A 19,367-nucleotide genomic window follows, 5' to 3' on the forward strand; every position below is an offset into this window, starting at 1 on the left:
GGGGTGTGGTTTACTCTCTAACTTCAGTCAAAGGCTATAAATTCTGTTATTTACCCACGCTGGCCCTTGCAGAACATTTGCCTGTTGCATTATGGCACAATGAGCATGCAAATATCACCGCCCTGGGTGTTTGCATCCCTACCACAGTACCTTCCCTGAGGGTGGCTGCAGGAACAGGCAGAGCTGCAGGGCACAGGAGAGGTCACCAAGGCCTGCAGAACTCATGGTTTACAGGTTGTTTTGGGACAAATCCAAAGGAATCCGTGGGATCAAGGTGGGACACCCCTGTTGGGTTGCCCAGTGGCTGCTGGTGCCTGTGGGTGCCAGGGACAACCTGCTGTGCAGAGCTTTATCACCACATTTCTTCCATGCCTCAAGAGGCAAGTGTAGAGCAACACCACAGGATGCCTGAGTGCCACCAAACCACAGAAAAATCTGCAGGGCAAACCCAGATTGAATCTGATTTCCTCTCCTAACCTCTCAGTTTCTGTGCAAGCAGTTGTGTTCCACCCTCCACTGCCCAGGTGGCTGTGGCTCCTGCCTGCACTGGGAGCTGCAAATCCAAGGGAAGATCCATTCCCCCTAACAGCAATTTCCACTCATTAAACTCTCCCCAGCCTTGTTCCCTGAAGGACACTGATATCTTTGCTGCCAAAGCTCACTGACACTCAGATGCTCACAGAGAGGAGGTGCCTGACTGCTGCATCCAAGGGAGGTTAACTCCAGTGGTAAGCAGCTGGGAGAAGGTAATTCCCAGCACAGGTCTGGGAGAGGACAGGTGCCCTTCTCAGCTGAAATCTAAGACTATTTTTTTTTTAATTCCCTCATTTAACTTCCTGATTGCCCAGTCAGAAAGCTGGGCTGCTCAAGAGAAATGCCTGGGGACACCTGGCTGCTGCTCCCCCAGGGGTGCCTTCATTCCACCTCCTGCCCACCATGAAATACAGAGCCAAACAGAGGTTCCTGCTCTGGCCACGGCTCCCAGGCACTCCAACCCAAGCCATGGGCATGGGCAGAGCCCTCTGGGGCAGGAGCAGCTCCCAGCAGGCAATCCCACTGCATCCAAGGGTTTGGCAGCTGCACCCCATCCTAGCCCTTGTTCTCCCAGCTCCTCCAGCTAACTCCAGCTGAGCCACACAGATCCCTGGGCAAAAGTCCTGGGGCCTCACCCTGCATCCTCCCTCCTGGGAAAAGAACAGATCCTCCTTTGTGGTTGATGGATGCACCACCCCATCCTGCTCCCTGCCCTCCTTCCCTTCCACATCCTGAAATCCCAGCTAACAGCAATTCCCACATTGCCCCAACTACTGAACAGCAACATCAGGGGCTGGAGCATGAGCTGTGCCTAGGACAGCTGGGCTGGCTCCTGGCACAGAGACAGCATCCCACTGAGAGCTGGTGGGCTTTACCTGGCTCAGAGCTGCCCTGCAGAGAATCCTACAGAGCCAGCATCCCACTGAGAGCTGGTGGGCTTTACCTGGCTCAGAGCTGCCCTGCAGAGAATCCTACAGAGCCAGCATCCCACTGAGAGCTGATGGGCTTTACCTGGCTCAGAGCTGCCCTGCAGAGAATCCTACAGAGCCAGCAGCTCCTCCCCACAGACCTGTGGGCTGCACAGCCACAACAGCACCAGCACCCAGAGCACACACAGCTCCAGCTGGGAGCAAACCTCTGGCAATGGCCAAGCTGAGAAAGGCTCTGGCAGCAAGGGAGGTCCTGGTACTGCCCAGGGACCTTCCCACCACCCTGCAGCTGAGGGATTCCTGGCTTTCCTAAGATCATGTCAGCAGCCCAGGCACAGCTGATTTACGACCCAGGAGAGATTTCCAAAGCAGCAGCTGAGAGTCATCACCACCTCTGTTTCTTTGAAAAGCTCTCTCTCCTTCCTTGAGCCTGGTGTGCCATGCAGTGGGTGTGGGTGTCCCTGGCAGGGAGCACAGCCCAGTTTGCACACCCATGGGGAGCTCCCACACCTGCCTGCTCCACCTGGGCACAAGCTTTGGGAACCACAGGGGCTCCTGTGTGCCCAGCCAGCCCAGGCCACCACCCAGCTGCACCAACCACACACTGGCCCACAGTCTTTGTAAACATGAAACATGCAGCTGGAAATGCCTAGTTCAATGTTTTGCTATTGTTTTTAAAATAGAGCTCACCAGGACTCTCTGCCTCACTAACATACCCAGGCAGAGGTGTTTCCACCCAGCCATGCTGCACAGGGCTGACAACAGCAAAGCCTCAAGGGGTTCAGAGCCCCAGGCTGAGCCAGGGAAAAGCAGAGGGTGTGAGATACTCACCTTTGGAGGGGGGAGGTCTGGCAGGCTCTTCTGAGGAGGTGACAGATGCAGTCCTGAGTCTCCATTGGTCAGGGAGTTCTTCTGATCCAGCACTGCAAGGCAGGAACAATCACACAGATGACATGTGGCCTCTCCCAGCAGAGCACTCGCTACCCTGGGCTGTGCTGGACAGCAGGATGCTATTCCAGTGGGGAGCAGGGTGACAATCACAGGCAGGGCTGCAGGGCCACCACGGCACTTCAGACCACAGCCAGGAGCGTGGCACTGGGAGACCCAGCAGAAGAGCTGACCTCTGGTTTTAGGGCATCTTTTTCCTTCTGGAGGGAAAACTGTGAAGGCCAGACCCACTGCTGAGACTTTAAAGGGTCTGGAGAAGCAGCATGGGCAGACACCACACAGTGCCTGGAAGCCCCTGGCAGCTCAGTCCTTGCCAGCAGACAGGTCAGTGACTGTGCTCCTCTGCTGCCTTTCCCAAAAAATGGGTCCAGCACCGCCTGCAAAGGGCAAACTGCAAAGGTGGCTGCTCAGCTAAGGGCACAGGGGCTTTTCACAGCCAGCCTGATCAGCAGTGGGATCACTGCTCAAGGGAGGCCAAACACGTGGCAGCAGAACTGCCCAGGTGACCCGTGTCTGCCTCTGCAAAGTCACTTTTTCCAAGCAGCTGGATCCAGAGGGATTTAGTGTCTGGAGGGTACATAGAAGGCTCAGAAAACTTGTGTTCAGTCCCCTTCTCCTACCACAGAACTCCTGGGTGGCCTCAGTGAGCGCCCAAATCCCATGACCTCTGAGACAGTGCAATGATGGATGAACCCCCTCCTTCTCCAGCATCACAAATCACAGACTGTTCCCTTACTGGGAAGGAATATTTTTCCCTAGACAAGCAGTAACATTTTGCAGGTGTCCTCTGATAAAGATGCCTCTCTAAAAGCTGCATTTTGAAGAGGACTTAGAAGAAGGAAGGAAAAAGAAAAACCAAAATCCTGCTGAAATTCACATCTGTACTAACTGTTACTTATCTGTGCTCTCTGTTCCTTGTCAAAGTGAATGTCACTGGGCTAAGAGGATCACTGTGGCCACGCCAGGAGCCCTTCACACCAGTCCCACCTCCCAGACTCCTGCCCCTTTGTGCTGACTTCCAGGAGGAGATGGCATTTGGCTCACTGGAGAGCCCTGTGGACTTGGGTGGAGACTTGCTGCATCTCTCAGGTAAATGAGATCCAGTAAATGATGGTGCCTTCATCACCCAGCACAGGGAATTCAATTACTGGGCCACAGGAAGGCATCTCAAAAGCTGTGTCTGTTCTGCTTAAATCCTTACCACTGGAATTGCAAGTAGATACGAGGAGCAGGGAAATACATTTTTGTGCAAAAATCGCATATTTTAAAGTTTGGAGGGGAGATTTTAGGAGCTGATGGGCTTTGGAAAGCATTTCACCCTGTGCTGCTGGAGCACAGCTGCTGTAGGGAAGAAGCTCTGCAGAGCAAGAGAGGCAGGGAAGTGTGTCCCCAATCCCATTACAGGCATGGAACTGCAGTAGATAAAAGGGACAGAGGGAGTCATGTCATCACTGGAGGATCAATATCCCACCAGTGGGCACTTGGCCCCCTCCATCCACTCAGCCTGAACCTGCAGGCACTTCTCCATCCAGCCACAGAGGCAGGAGCAGGGCTCTACACCCAGCTGCACACCTGTGTCTCACTGACTGCAGCATTTCCAAATCACTCTGCAGTTTGACTTGGAATAGGGAAGTGTTTGAAAACAGAAAGAGAGAAGTGCCAGGTCCCACAGGGAGTGGCTGAGTGGGCAGGGTCATGGCCCTGATAGGGAAAAGTCTGGAACAAAAGAACCACCTCTAAAAATAAATTGTCTGAAATTTCCCCTGTGTTTGAGCATGGTGGATCAGCGCAAGCTTTGCTTTATCCACCCAAATGAGAACTTATACAAAGAGATGTTTCTGTTGCTGCTCAGCTGCTGGGAGGGTGTGTGATCCCTTTATAGAGCATTACAGCATCACCCAGAGGGCCCTGTCTGGAGGTCACACAGGGGCTGCACGTGTAAGCTGGGAGGACATCCTGTCTTCAGAGGCATTTGAAGTTAGCCCAAGTTTGGCTGCAGGTAGTTTAAAGAAAAAAATCAAACCAAATAAACAAAAAAACCACCACAAAGAAATAAAACAAAAACAAACAGCTGTGGAAGTGAGACAATCCCAACTATTGCAGGACCAGCACATCAGCAGCAGGCTGCACTGATGAGTCCTTGTCTCATCCCTCTGCCCTGGAAACTCTGGGGTAGGACCAGCCCCTGACTAGGAGCACATTTTAAAAATGTGTGTCACTAATACTCTCACTCCAGGCAATTATCAGCAGCCTCTTTCATGGTGAACTTCAAAGAGGAAGAACATTTTTAGACAATCATGTTCTTTGCCGTGTTACAAATCCAAAACCTGGGAAAACTAAATTGGAAATGAGTATTTCACCTAGGTTGGATTTCTCAGCTTTTACTCTGCAGAGCTCTCACACCCCTGGAGATGAAGGAGCTCTGCCCCTGCAGAGGGTGAGGCTGAGCCCAAACTCACCTCACAAGGCTCTGACAACACAGACCCTCTGAGCCAGGGCAGCGCAGCACAGCGAACCAGAAATACACTTTCAAGGTCTCAAAGATGCAAAAATGACTTGTTTTGTGGCCAAAGAAAGCATGAAGGCTTCCTTGAATATTTCAGGCACTGGAGCTTCAAGCCTTAGAAGGCAACATTTTTATCCCAAAATAAAGACCTCCAAAGTGCTACTTCCAGGAATAACCTCCCAGTGCTGGCAAGGACCGCTATTTCCAAGGGAATGTTATGAAAATGGCCCTTCCACAACCAGCAGCTGCTTCAGCCCTCAGAGCTGCCAGAGCAAGGCTCTAACCTTGTGTGCCTTCATCATCCCTTGGGGACACCATGAACCCATTAATCTTCAGCTGCCTACCTTTGTCTTGTTTCTCTTGGTCACCCTGCTGTTTATGGACTGTCACTTTGTTCATATAAATGTACTCCTCATCACCACCTGCAAACAAAGGGAAAAGTGAACTCTTTACCCACATGCTGCTTTCACACTGCTCAGTTTTTCCACAAAGGCAGATGTAAAAAGTGTCTCTGCTGAGCACATTTGGAGGGAGCATGTTGGTGGAGGCAGGAAAAACCCCAAGCAATAATAGAAAGCAGAAAAATTAAGTGCTTTATGGCCAGGAAATTCCGTAAGTTAAAATTTCTACTTAAACATTAACTTGGCCAAACAGTACATCCTGTGTATCTTACAAAGTGGATTAAATAAACTTAAGGTTTAATAAGGAAAACAGAAAGGATCAGGAATCTTGGGAATCCTTTGCTTGTAAAGCTGGACACATAACTATAGTAATTTTACATAAACAATTAGAGGTCACTGCAAAAATAAACTCAGTTTCATTTTCTCCTTCTAATTTTCATGTCTCCCATTCCCACCAGCTGCCAGGAAAATGTTGCTTCATACCCCGTAGCAATTCCCATGACAGCCCACCACCCCAGCCTTGGTTTTCCTCATCTGTACCACTGGACTTGGTGTAGACTTTCAGAAGGTCAGACAGGAAGCTCTTCTTCACCACAGCAGTGCTGCTCAAGTTCTCCTTGTCCAGTATCCTCAGAAAATCTTCAAGTTCTGTGAGCAGCTGCTCGAGAGCTACAACAGAAACAGAGACAACTGTTGGCAAAGCAGCTGGGTGGTGTGTCAAAAGAGGATATATGTTAATTCCATGATCTCCAAAATCCTTTGCTTTTTCTGCCCAGGAATAGTTCATATTTAATTTTCCAGCTTGAACTCTGCCTGTAGCTTTGGAAAGTAAGTCAGTCTCAGACCAAAATGTCTCCAATTTCCCTTGGTCTGTTCACACATCAGTGAAATCCCATGTAAATAACTATTCTTCTTCCATTAGGACTCCTTGCTCAAGCAAAGACAACCTGAAGAGATTTTGAATATTGGGGCTGACATTACATGAAGGCAGCTTGCAAGGTCTTGATACACGCCCCTTGAGTCTGGGCAAATATCATTCAAACCTCATTTGGCTTGGGACCTACCAAAAATCCTGCTTTTTGCTTCTTCTTTCTAAGCCTCCCCCTTACCTGGGAGAGATGGGGTGCAGGTGTAGCAGGAGGTGTCTCTGCCCATGGCAAGGAACTAGATGATCTCTAAGGTCCCCTCCAGCACAAACCACTCAACAATTTTATGTTTCATTCCACCATTATCTCTCTGTCTGTATTAATTTGAAAATGTCTATGTGTGTATTGCAAAAAGAAAAGAAAAAGAAAACCGCCCACCTCCTTGAATCCATAAATCACACTCCAGTACCTTCTCAAGCCCCCTTGCTTGGGCAGTGACCACAGACCCACTGAAGCTGAAGGCACAAGGCTCAGCAGCCTCTCTCGGAGCCCCAGGATCGCTGCTGCACACAGGGCATCCCTGCACGCCCGGAGCAAGCAGCTGGGACGGGCGCTGCCCAGCTGAGCCAGGCTCAGGGGTTTGGTTTCCTCCCGAGGAGGTGCTGCACAGCCCTGCCACCAACAAATCACCGCTCTGACAGGGCTCACGCTGGAGCAACAGCCTCTTAATTGCTTGCTTTTGTTCACACCAGGGTTTATCGTGGGCTAATTAGCAGCAGGGGCAGGAGGAGGAAATAACAGAGCATTATGTGGAGGGAGGGAGCGCAGCGCAAGAACCGCAGCCTGTGGGAAAAACATCAAAACATCCCAAACCCAGCTGGGACCGTTCCTCCTCTCTGGAGGCTCCCCTGCTGCTCCTCTCCACGGCTCCCAGGTGCTGAGGAGCTGCAGAGGTGCCAGCACCACCCTGCAAGCCAGGCAGTGACCCCCGAGCACCCCAGCAGGGAGCTTTGGGATGACTTGAGCGGGGACACGCTCCCGTCCCTGTACCTACAGCATCCCCACACTGCTGATCCCATGGACCCCGTGAGTCACAGCTCACTCCCACCAACCAGGGAGTGTTAGCACTTTGGATTCATAACACAAAGCGTCTGAGCAGTTCTGGTTACAGAGCTACCACATCTAAGGTCACAAAGAAGAGGTTTTCAAAGGCAGGAGAAAGCCATCACCTTCCTACCCATCCATCTTCCACCAGGCAGCCCTCCTGGGGTAAATGCATGATAGAAGACTGATAAATAAACAACACTGTAAAGGTTTATGTTGCTAGCCATTAATTGAAAAAAACTTGCTACTGCTCTCAAACTGAATTAATCCTCACCAGACTGACTGTAAAAGAGCCTAATGACTCCAGATCAGTCAATAACAGCTCCAGAGGAACCAACCAACTTGTAGCTATTCACAGTTCACTCTATACCCTCTACACCAAATTAATTCTCTTCTGGTCTGATTTAGGACCAGCAGGGAATGGAAAACACCTGCCTCATGCTGTGTTAATGCAAAGGTCTTTGCTAGCTCCTGTTTTGCCCAGAGAAAACAAGAATCACCTCAAGAAACAGAAGCTTTTTTTTTTTTCCATAAGCTGTGAGGAAACAGGTAGCATTTGCTGATAACACTGCTGGATGCCAATAAGCAATGAATGGTGTCAAACCTACTCACAACTGGCTTCTCTAAAGCTTCAGGGACCCCATTTCTTCCAAGTTTGAGGAAACTACCCATGGTGAATCACAGCCTTGCTATACTCATCTGTTTCAGTGGCCCATCTCAGAAAATTCAAATTGAGGTCAGGTCCTGCTGTCAGGCCAGCTGCACAGGACATTGATGTGTCAGGGATGACACCAGAAACAACAGCACCAAGGACACCCAGCCTTAATCTGTAGCTTCAGAAGCAGCTGCCCACGTGGATGTCACAACAGTGGGTTTGCAGGGAAGGGGGCACAATTCCCATTCCCTCCTCCACCCCCAGACTGCAGAAAATGAGTTTATTCTTCTCCCAGGCATCCACAGCTAGCACACACACAGGGCTGAGCCCTTATGAATAGCAGAGCCCATACAGTAGGTTACATTTTCCAGCCCACCAAAGCTGAACTCAGGCTTCCAGTGACTCAAAGCAGCTCATTTAGAATGGGATCCTGGGGCCACAGGGGTCAGTGGAAAGGCTCTGTCAGACCTCAATGGATTCAGACTTCAGGGACTCAGGAGAGGTTAATTCTGTTCTTCTTCTGCAAGAAGCAGTCTAGAAGCCATCTGCTTCTATGCAAGTATCTCCCTGACCTCAGCTGGAAATTCCCAATCCAAACCTGATACCTGCAAAAAACAAACTCCACTGACCATTCATTCTCTCCTACCAGAGGGAGAACAAGCTAATACTTATCAGAGACTGCTGAGGGTGAGAAGTAAAATGAATTATTACTAATAGAGTCTGTAAGATCCTCTGTGCAAGCCACTGTCACAGCAGGTCCCAGCAGTAAAAACAATTGAGAGTCCTTGCACATTAAAGCAGCTCAGGATTCTGAGTGCTGGAAGTCACTGCTTGATCTCAGCTGAAAACCAATCCTGCTGTGCTGGTGATGCATGGCTGTACCACACTCATGGCAAAACCAGGCTGCTGGCTTTTCAAAGAGCCTGAAACAAACGGTTCTCCCTCCAAGCTGCATGGTTTTGCTCTCCTTATCCTAGCAGTCCAGAAATGACAGCACTTAAAGAGATGATTCCTGCTCTGCAGGGCAATAGTTACAGGTCCAAGGAATATATTTCCAAAATGGTATGGCTGTGAGCAGCAGGATGAGAGATCAGACGTAGACAGAAGCCTAAGTCATAAGGCAGAGAAATTCTCAGATGCTTTTCTGAAACTTTTTTCCACTGCTATATTGCTATTCTCAACCCCCATAGAACTTCTTTGTGACTTAAGGAATATTTCTGGCACCACCTCAAACAAAGGGCTTCACAGATCTTACAGAAATCCAGGCCCTTCATTGATAACAGGGATTACCTCCAAGGTTTAGATTGTCAGAAGAATTAAGAGGCTTGGCCAAGGTCACTGTGAATACCTGCACTGAATCCAGTCCCCTCAAGCACCAGGATATGACCTGCTCTGGTTCCCTAAAAGCATGGCCTCAGACCTGGGGTGCCATCAGAAATCATGCACAGCTCATGCCATGTTCTTCTCCATGGCAACAGACATCAGCAACTGGATAAACTCTGTAGGAATTTCTCAACCCGTGATGGAGAAAGGCACAGGAGCATCACACAATGGGAAACTTGAGTGATTTGCATCTGTAGTGAGTGGATGATCATCACTGAAAGGATGGTACTTTGAAATACATAGAAATATCACACCTTTACTGATGTAAGAAGGACTTTCAGGTGGGGGTTACAAGCAGAATTACCAGCTCCTTCTTCTTGCATGCACTTAACTGGATGATGAGATATGTTCTCCCTTCTTTTACTCCAAGACAATGCAGCCCATTTTACAGAAACTCCTGGGCTGCCCCTGAGCACCACAGGCTCTCTCAGTTTGAAGGCTGCAACTCCAGTTGCAGCAATAAGCAAAGAGATGCTTTGAACAGTGATCTGTTCCAACAGCAATTCAGTGGCAGCAGGACAGCACTGAAAAGGGCTTCTTTTGGCAGCAGTCTGTGCCTTTCTTTGCAGACTGAGAGTCTCTTGCATTGCAGCAGTGTCTACCCTAGCTCATGAGAAGCTAGAGCCAAAAATGAAACAGCTTGCAAAGCCCTCATTGAGGAAGCACATTCCTTGCAAAAGAGCTGCCAATTTTGCCTGACACCAAGGTCACTGAAAGGTAAATGACCATTAAACTAGATTATAGAAGCCATTCCTACCAATAACCACTGATCTCTGTCATGGTGCTACAATAACAACCTATGTCTACATCTAATTACTTCACGTCCTGGCCTCATGAGGAAATGGGAAGACAGGCTCTGAATGAACTTTCATTCAAGTGTTTCAGTAACCACTGGGCAGGATGGTATTAGACCTTTTAATCTAAATTCAATTACTTATTTTATCAAGGTAGAGGGGCCCCAGCCACCAGACAAAGAACTGTAATGAGATATACACTCAAAGACAAACTCTTTCCTCTGCTGAGATGAGAGGTGAAAGATAAGGAGTATCATTTGCTAACAGGAAGCTAAGGCATTGGGAGATGAAGTGATTGGTCCAAGGATACGGGCATATTCTTCAGCAGATCAGGAATATAAACTAGCTTTCCCACATCCCAGCCTGGGGATTGTGTTTCCAACCCCCATCCATGGATACTGAGAGATGCTCCACCCTCTTGCCCAAAGCAGAGTCTGGGTTTGGTACTTTTGGCTTCACCCTTCCCTCCTAGAAGGAGCTGGGCTAAGCTGCTGACAAACATCTCCATTCAGGCACCGAGTGAATACCTGCAGTCTGGGCCATGCCAAGCTTCCTGCTTCAAAAATCTTGGGAACTGCAGAGACAGTGGAACTGGTAACAGCACTGTGAGCCTTGAAAAAGCCAGCCCTGGGAGCAGAGGGGCTGCTGAGGAGAATCCTGAGCTACCTGCCCACACCCAGCCTGCCCCCACCCTGCACTACATCCCATGGCAGCCTTTCAGCTCCCATTTCCCACTGCCCAGCCCTGGCTGGCAGCACTGGGATTCCCCAGGGGCTGCTCTGGCAGACAGCAGTTCCTTTCTAGCCCTGCTCTCTTTTTCCCTTTGCTGCACAAGATGAATAGGGCAGCTGAGGAGCGTGCAGAGAGGACAGGCAGGCACAGAGGCAGCATTCAGGCTGCTGAATAGCAAGCGCTGTCAGAGGAGCAGGAGGACCCAGCCCAGGCCTCCCTGGCTAATTTGGAGTTTTACAGTAACAGTTGGGCTTTGCAAGAGGGAAAAGTCACCCACGGTTACAGCTAGAGAAGGCCATTCTCCCCAGCTGTGAGGAAAGGCAGATGTGTGGATGGTGACAGCTGTAACAGCTGGATGACCCCTACACTGGGCCACCTTCCAGACCAGCAAAGCAGATCCTTCCCCAGACAAACCAGCCCTCCTCACCCTGCTGGCTGCAGGGTCGTGCAGAGGAGCAGGGGAGGAAAGGCAGCAGCAATGCTTTGGCTCCTCTGCAGTGGATGCAGCTCCTCTGTCCTGCTCCAGACGCTGCTGGCTTTGGCAGTGCAGGGCAGGGAAGGACAGGGGGCAGATGGTTCATCCAAATACACTGAGAAGCAGCAGCATCCCTGTTGAATCCCAGAGAGCTGCTCCTCTGGAAAGCATCCCCATCCCACTGAAACCCCACCAGCATTCACCCAGGGGGATGAGCAGAACAAACCAGGTGTGTGCAGGCTAAGCACTCTGAGTGAGATCAGGTTTACCACCTTGGTTTTGACCATCAGAAAAAATTATTTTCTTCTCAAACTTGCACCTGTAATGACTGGCTAGGCTTCCATCTTCTTGGTTTTCATGGGAAGAGAATAAAAAGCCCAGCCCACTGTTGCCTCCAGTTGAAAAGGTTTCTTTTACCCACAGAAAAATAATTACGAATATACGAATAATTGTAGAAGAAATTTCCCCACAGCAAAATCAGAAGTGCTGTGTTTTTCAAAGGAAAACCCACAAAAACCCCCTCTAAGCTTCTGGCAAACAATGAACTTTCTCATTGGAGAATCACTGCTAGATTAAACAAAACAAAAGGCGAAATTCATAATCCTGAGACAAGCTAAAATCCCTCAAAATAAGAAAACTGTAAAAGTGAAGAACTCCTCTCAGAGTATTCCTAAGAAGCCAGACAAGGGTCAGACAGCTCTGACCACTGTCACAAAGCTGTCTGATTTTTAGACACAATGAGTGCTCACAGGGAAGAAAGAAAGAAAGAAAAAAACCCCACCCAGGCTGTTCTATTAATGCACCTAAAATCCAGCACCGCTTGGATTCACACTCTCCTTGGGAGCACTGGCCTGCTCTTTGTTGCAAAGCATGATTCATGGAAGGACAGAGGCAAACAATGTGTTTGGCTGGCTGTGGGCTGTGAACTGCACAGATGAACCCAAGCAGCTCTGCGTGGGCTGCTCTGGAAGTTCCAACAAGACTCGCATTGAGAAGGGGCAGCTCTAACCCAGGAACTCTGAACTTTAACAAAACGGCAGCAGAAAGTGCACACAAAGCTTTTTTCAGCGAGCTGAGCAAACAACAGACTCCTCTTCCCTCCACTGGAAGGTGGGAAACAGCATCCAAGAAAAATTAAGGCAAAAAAAAGAAGGAAGAGAAGCAAAACATGAAAATTACCATGTCACATGGAGATTTTACTGAGCACTCCTGCATTTTAGTGCCATATTGATCCAATATATCATAGAAAAGTTTGGGTGGGAAGGGACCTTAAAGATCATCTGGTATTCAATAAAGGGTGTATGTTTGGCACTTCACAGGCAACATAGTGCTGTGCTTCTCTGCAAAGGGTCTCAGTCTTTCCATGACAGAGCAATTGGTGACTCACTGGAGGTCCCCCACTGCCAAATCTGCTGGATGACATCCAAGAGGAGCTGGCACCTCTTCCTTTGGGGCAGGCCATCAAACTCACACGGTCCCCAAAGCTGTGCTAGGCTGCAAACTGCAGGTCTGTGCTCAGTGATGCTCACAGCCTCAGCAGATGGGAACACACCACAGAGTGCCATGGAAAACCCTGCTGGGACCTGGGGGGGATCAGAGGAGTGCCACATCCTCGCTGTGCAGGTCACACACAAGTTGTGTAGCACAGTAACTCCTGCTGGGACAGGACCCAGCTAGGACAACAGAAAGGAAGCAACTAAAGAAGCATCAGTGCAGTACTCAAGAGGGCGAGTAACGATCCATCCAAATTAAGATGTCAATTAAAAAAGTTGGACCAAGTCAGGCAGAAAGGACATTAAAGACGACACTGTTTTTAAGGTAAATATCCCCCAGAGCAAGGCCTGGTGGGCTCCTTTCCCAGTGGGGAGAAAAACAATCCCAGCAATTTTTACAAAGCAGAAATCACATCTGCTGCCAAGCCCCAGAGCTGAATCCTAGACAGAATCCCCACCAATTCCTGGGAAGCTCCCTCCAGTGATTCCCTTCTGTCCCCGTGATCCTTTCTGCTGCTTTTCCCCTTACTCCTTCAGCTTCCAGCTAAGATTGGTGGTTGGCTGGTTTGGGTTTTCTCTGCCTTGTGAAGGGCTGCTCTCCTCTCCATCACTCTGTAGGGCTGACTTCACTGGAGGGGTTGGTCACCACCTGACCTGCACTCAAGGCACATCTGCTGTTTGCTGGCTACTGCCATGCACAGCTGTGCCCAGGAAGGGGCTACCAAGAAGTGGCTGATCAAATGGAACAGCTGCCTTCAAGAAAAAGAAACAGGCAAAACTCTCAACCAACTGCCACAAACACACAGGGCTCCACTGCTGGAACCCTGTGCAAGAAGGCATCCCACAGCTGCCTGCTCAGCACAGCCTTTGCTCCATGAAGGGGGCAACATGCTCCCTGGACCTCACCTCAGCTCTTTGCCAAGGCTCCTGGAGCATGGCTTTAGTCAAAATGCTGTGGCAGGCTTTGTCTCATCCCTGCCCATCACTCTGCAGGGGAAAGCACATTTCCATCCCTGTGCACATTACAGAGCAGCAGCAGCAGCAGAGAGGCACACAGCAGTCCCCAAAGCCTGCTGAGCCCACGGCCACGGGAGCTCTTTCCCATGGAAAAGGAAGCCTGGCATGCCTCATTCCCAAAACAGAGAGTGAGAAAAGGCAAGGTCCTGGAGAGATTAACTCTCACAAGGATGGAGAAGGACAGCCCTGGAACAACACCCATAGTCTGTGCCACTTCCATACAAATGAAGGAGGTTAACTGCCAAATATGTTTTGAGATGGATTTCTCTCTCCCAGGCAAGACACAAATTACAGGAAGCTGCCAGATACACACTGGGTTGTGCTGGTTTTTTTGAGAGAGGACAAGCACACACACACACACATGCACACGCCCTCCTAAGGCCTCATATCAAAGCATTTTCCCACCATTCTCTGTTGATTTAATGGCATAATTTCTCCAATGAACAATAGGAACACAGCAGAAGGGGAAAGCAGTTATGTTTGAGAAAGCAAAAGCAAGAGCTCTGGGGTCAGAGAGAAAGACAGACACACAGCCCTGGAGTCCCCAGTCTTCCCTTGCTGTTTCCTCTGCAGAAAGGGCTTTCAAGCCATGCTGCCCACAAGAGCCAGGGCTGGGCCTCTCTGCCTGCCTCTGAAAAGCAGAATGACCACACCAGGCTACTGCACCACTGCAGGGGCAGAACAGGTTCTTTAAGCATCCTGAGTGTATCAGGGTGGGCTGTCAGAGCCTACAGCAACATCATTATTGATTGTTTGACTTCTTCCTTAATAATCTTGCTCAATCCAGCATGCAGTCCTTACCCATCCTCCTCAAGGTAACCTGGAAGCCTAAATTCCAAGAGGGAGGATCATGCAGCTGAGTCACTGAGCAGTGTTGATGGAGCAGAGTGCAAAGCAGGGATTTTTTCCTCTGGAAACCTGGTGTTTAATTATCAGCAGAGAAAAGTGCTAAAATCCCCAATACCAACGCTCCCCCCAGAAAAATCCCCCCCCAACTTGCAAAATTCCCCCATCTACAGACATCACTGAGGACATCACACTTCTCCCTAACAAGATTCAAAGTACACTTCAGTTTAGGGTTAAGAAGCACAGAAAGACAGGCTTTAGTAATTCTACAAAGAGGTCAGACTACAAACCCTCTCCTGCCAGAGTCACCACCGCTCAGGGAGCTCCTCCCAAGGGGAATCCAACATCTGCCAGCAAGGGAGGCCACAGCTCCCACCCACCAGGGGAAGGCACACCTGCCAGGTGACCTGGGGACATTCCTCACTCTTGTATTCAAGAGATGCCACCTTTATTCCTCTCCCACACCTCCAAAATGATGATTTCACTAAGCCAGGTGGGCAGAGCAGCCTCCCAGGACAGGCAGCTCCCCTGTTTGCTGTGGATTATTACCAAGGCAGCTGGGCAGCACATGAGATGTTTCCAGACACGTGTGCCCTGTTAGGAAACACCAGCATTGTCCTAATGCTGCAGTGATGCTCAGAGAAAGAGAGGCTCTGCCCTGCTTCACACCCCAGACACCACTTTCATCACTCAACAGGTTTTCAAATGGGATTCAAATCTCTGGTGCCATTTTTTTAATCTGTGTTATTAATTCCTGCTGCCAAGAAACTCCCACATACATTTTCTCCATGGAGCTCCTTTGTCCAAAAATAAGCATTGGTGGCCTTGAGGAAAACAAGTGTCACTCATGGAGAGGGTGCTCAGCAGAGAGCCTCTCCCAGGCCACCCAATTTATGCAATGGCTGCACACAGATTAAATTTCCACCCACGTGACAGAAACGTGTCCTACCAAAACACAGATGGCATCACTTGGAGACCACAGGAGCTGCACACCACAAGTGGCAGGACATGAGCTCCACTTGTCTCCCCACAGATGCAGGTCCCACGTGGGGTGATCTGACTGATGGAGCTCAGCCCAGAGAAGCCACAGACATTTCCCTGCTGAGATGAACAAGTGCAGTGACCAAAGAGAGGGCTCCTGGCCTGACTTGTGGTGACAGCCCTGCTCCCCTGCCCAGGGATGCTTCACTGCATGGGGGTACTCTTATAAGGTAAGGTAAGGGTGAGCACCCAAAATTCTGCTGAGACCAAGGCTCAGTCAATAAACCTTGATTTACCATCTGCACCCTGACCCCGAGCTCATCCCCAAGCAGCAGCAAGGCAGGCTCACAGAGATGCCCTGGGGGCAAAGGAGGCTCAGGACAAGACCACCCCATGGCAGCTCTGCCACCCTCCCCAGCAGAGCCTGGCAGGAGCCCAGGGGGGCTGATACACAGGAAAACCAGGACAATGACCTGAAATTAATTTTTTTTTCCATGTGAGTTGGAAAACTTCTCCCTTTCTATCCTGACTGTGAGGCATGGGAAATGAAAGCTCTTAAACCAGCAAAACAACCATTTACAGGATAAAAAAGATTTTCTTACTTTGTCTGTCTTGCACTTTGTTTACATGAATGAGAGCCAGTTATCCAGACTGGGAACAATACTCTGAATTAAACCTCTGAAACCCATTACATAAATATGCCAAAAGTATCACTAATCCTATCACAGATTTAAAAGTTAGATCATTATTTTCATTTACCATCTCAGCAGAAAATTTATGACAAGAAACTGCTGATGAACGAGTTCAAGTCTTTCCAGCAAATTCAGCTTCCTTGGAGCTTTTCTAAATGCACTTTTGACTCTTTCATCCCCCTCTTAACGCAGTTTGGAAGCATCCCTGTGGCTTGGCCATAAGCTAGCCATGCTGGCATTTCTCTTTCCTCAGCATTACATGCTAATAAACACTTTTGTCACCCCTGGTAGCCGGGGATCCTTTGCGGAGCAGTGGTTTGGGACCAGCAGCTCGTGCCTGGCTCCCTGCAGCTGGGGCAGGCCACAGCACCCTCCCTCCAAACCACACTGCTGTGCTTTCCCTCCAGAAAATGAATGGAATATGGCTCAGCACTGGCACTAGTGAATTAATAACATTTAATGAGAGTAATAACTGGAGGAACTCTCTGTTGACTCAGGGCTAAGTGCAGCCTGGCCAGCGCACCACCCTGCCTGCAGCTCAGCCAGGACACCAGGAGCATCCTGCAGGCAGGAGCTGCCCTCAGGACAGTTTTCCAGCACTCACAGGCGTAAAGAGATGCTCATCCCCACCAGTGCCAGCTGGTAAGGCACAGCCAGCCCTTCCTGCTCTGCAGAGAAAACTGCTGGCCATTCAGCTTGAGGGCCCCGAGAAAAGGGGAGCAGCACGTCTTGGACACGGCTCAAGAGAGATCCCAGGCTGCCACTGCAAGGCTCTACTCAAACTTTTGTCTTTCCTTCCACCAATTCTGGGCTCAAGCCCCAGCCCCACAAGCAAAGCCACAGAGCCTTTCAATCTTCTCAGGTTAAGAAAAACACAAGGATTGCTTCTGTTGTGGTTTGTTGCAATTTCCTTTGCTTTACTGCTATCTGCTCAGCATTTCTAGGAAAGAAGCAGGCAGGCAAAGGAAAGACAAATGACTGGGAAAACACTCCCCATTTCAAGGACTAGGCATGTTTTGTTGCAGAAGACAGTGAAAACAACAAAAAATGTGGGCATTTATAAGATAAAATACCAATACAGTGGATTTAACTCGTTTGTTTCAGGAAAAGAGACAAAAAATAGAGGGGGCAGGAGGACCCCGGTGCAGTTGTCCTCTCATCCTCTCATCCTTACTTCCAAGGTGGTGGATCCTTAACTGAAGGGATTGGAATTAATCTTCTCTGGAGGCTGCTTCACCCATTCATGTTGCTACAGAGGGTAAAAACCCAGCTCTCCCACCTCAAACAGCAATTGGGATTTAACTACCACGTGTCTCTTTTGGTTCCACTGAAAAGCTTCTACATGTTGTGGGGCCTTCACCCCTCACCTTTGGTCACAAAGAAAACCAGACAACCTTTTGTTTCTCCCAAAAAAAGTTTCCTTCAGGCACTCACCCCAGTTTCTCTCACACTGACTCCAGGAGGAGTTTGCTACCACCCCAGACCCACCTGTGTGACAAACTGCCCAAAGGGGAGAGGGCAGGGAGCAGTGCTCAGCTCAGCCTTCAGCAGGGACATCTGAGTGACAAACTGCCCAAAGGGGAGAGGTGGCTGTCCTGGCAGCCAGGGGGAAAGGGCAGGGAGCAGTGCTCAGCTCAGCCTTCAGCAGGGACATCTGTCACAGCACCTGGGCAAGCTGCAAAGCAGGTCACACTCTGCACAAGCTGCAGACAGAAAACACAGCCACAAGAACTGCCAGGCTCTCAAGGGCTGTTCAGGCCATCAAACTCCATTATGGCATTCAAGAAATGTACACTCCAAAGTTCCTCTCCATTTTGAGTAACAGCTGTCTGAAATTTCCATGTGGGACATGCCAACTTCTGCTTCTACAAATTGCCCCTCCTGAGGGGCAAGGAAAGTGCAGGAAACTATTTTGGAGATGCAGAAAACAAACTGGACCTAGAGGACCCTCTCAGCAACAAAATAATACATTTCATTTTCCCTACCCATGATTATCCATCCTTTCCCTTACCCATGATCATCCATCCTTATCCAGAGTTCTTTGGAGGCAGTGCTCCAGCACATCTCACCCACATCCTTTGTGCTCAGGTGCATCTCAGGACAGCACAGGGCTCAGCAGCTCTGCCTCTCTGCTGCTCCAAGGAAATCCATCAAATGCACACTCAGCTTGGACAACGCTCGGTTTGTCCTGCAAACCTGGAAAAGGCTCCTGTGCATTCAATATTCCAGAGATTTTGCAAAACTCCACTTTCTTCATTTGCTCTTCAACATAGGCAGCCTTTTAGGCTGAACCACATGACTCCAGTGGTGGGGCTGATAATCAAAGCCTTGGCAAAGGTCCACACATTCAGCACTCACTGATGCCCAGACTGGTTCCACCAAGATGTATTTTCTCCCCTAACTCACCTCTCTGCACCCAGACCTCTGCTTGCACCCAGGCCATCACACTTTGCAGATTTTCTGCCCTGTGTGAGGTGCTGCAGGAACTTGCTCTCCTGGCTGCCACAAGGCACTCTACCTTCCTCACATGAGTCAGCAAGGCAGCAACAGGAAAGCTGTTCTTTGTACTTGGAAAAGAATTGAGTGATTTTGAAGCAGTGGAATGTTTTGGACTAGTTAGCTGACCGACAGCATGAGCGCTTCAGAAGAGGCTGCATTATGAGAAGCAAACTTCAAAAGGATAAGTGACAAGGCCAGAGTGTTTGTGGTGCCTGAGGAAGTAATTAGAATTTAAAAGGGACACAGATTGGACAAGTAAACTAGGCTAAAAAAGATGAACTGCTGCCAAAAAAAGTTTCTTTTGCTTTCCCAGCTCTCTCTAGCCCACGTTAGAAATGCAGTTTCATGAATACCTCTGTCTCAAGACATTTTTACAGAAAACCCTTGCAGTTGTTGAAAACACGAGAAAGATGCAACCATCAAAAGCTAGATCCCTCCTGCTCCCATTTCTCTTCTCAGCTTATTAATAGCTGTCTTGCTTTCATCATTCCCAAAGAGGAGAGGGTTTCTGC

At 49.4% G+C, this 19,367-nt stretch overlaps 1 protein-coding gene across 2 annotated transcripts in view; it reads right to left on the reverse strand.

The window, feature by feature from the left end:
• Positions 1-19,367, reverse strand: part of AFAP1L2 (actin filament associated protein 1 like 2) — a 65,783-nt gene that overhangs the window by 19,575 nt on the left and 26,841 nt on the right. For both annotated transcript variants that reach the window (XM_084210357.1, XM_084210358.1), the window contains exons 2-4: positions 5,859-5,987; positions 5,262-5,339; positions 2,295-2,386 (exon numbers count right to left, since the gene is read on the reverse strand). In XM_084210357.1, the coding sequence (XP_084066483.1) occupies positions 2,295-2,386; positions 5,262-5,339; positions 5,859-5,987 (299 nt within the window). The remainder of the gene's footprint in view (positions 1-2,294; positions 2,387-5,261; positions 5,340-5,858; positions 5,988-19,367) is intronic.

This window comes from Fringilla coelebs (genome assembly GCF_963513975.1).
Source record: "Fringilla coelebs genome assembly, chromosome: 8".
Lineage (NCBI taxonomy): Eukaryota > Metazoa > Chordata > Aves > Passeriformes > Fringillidae > Fringilla > Fringilla coelebs.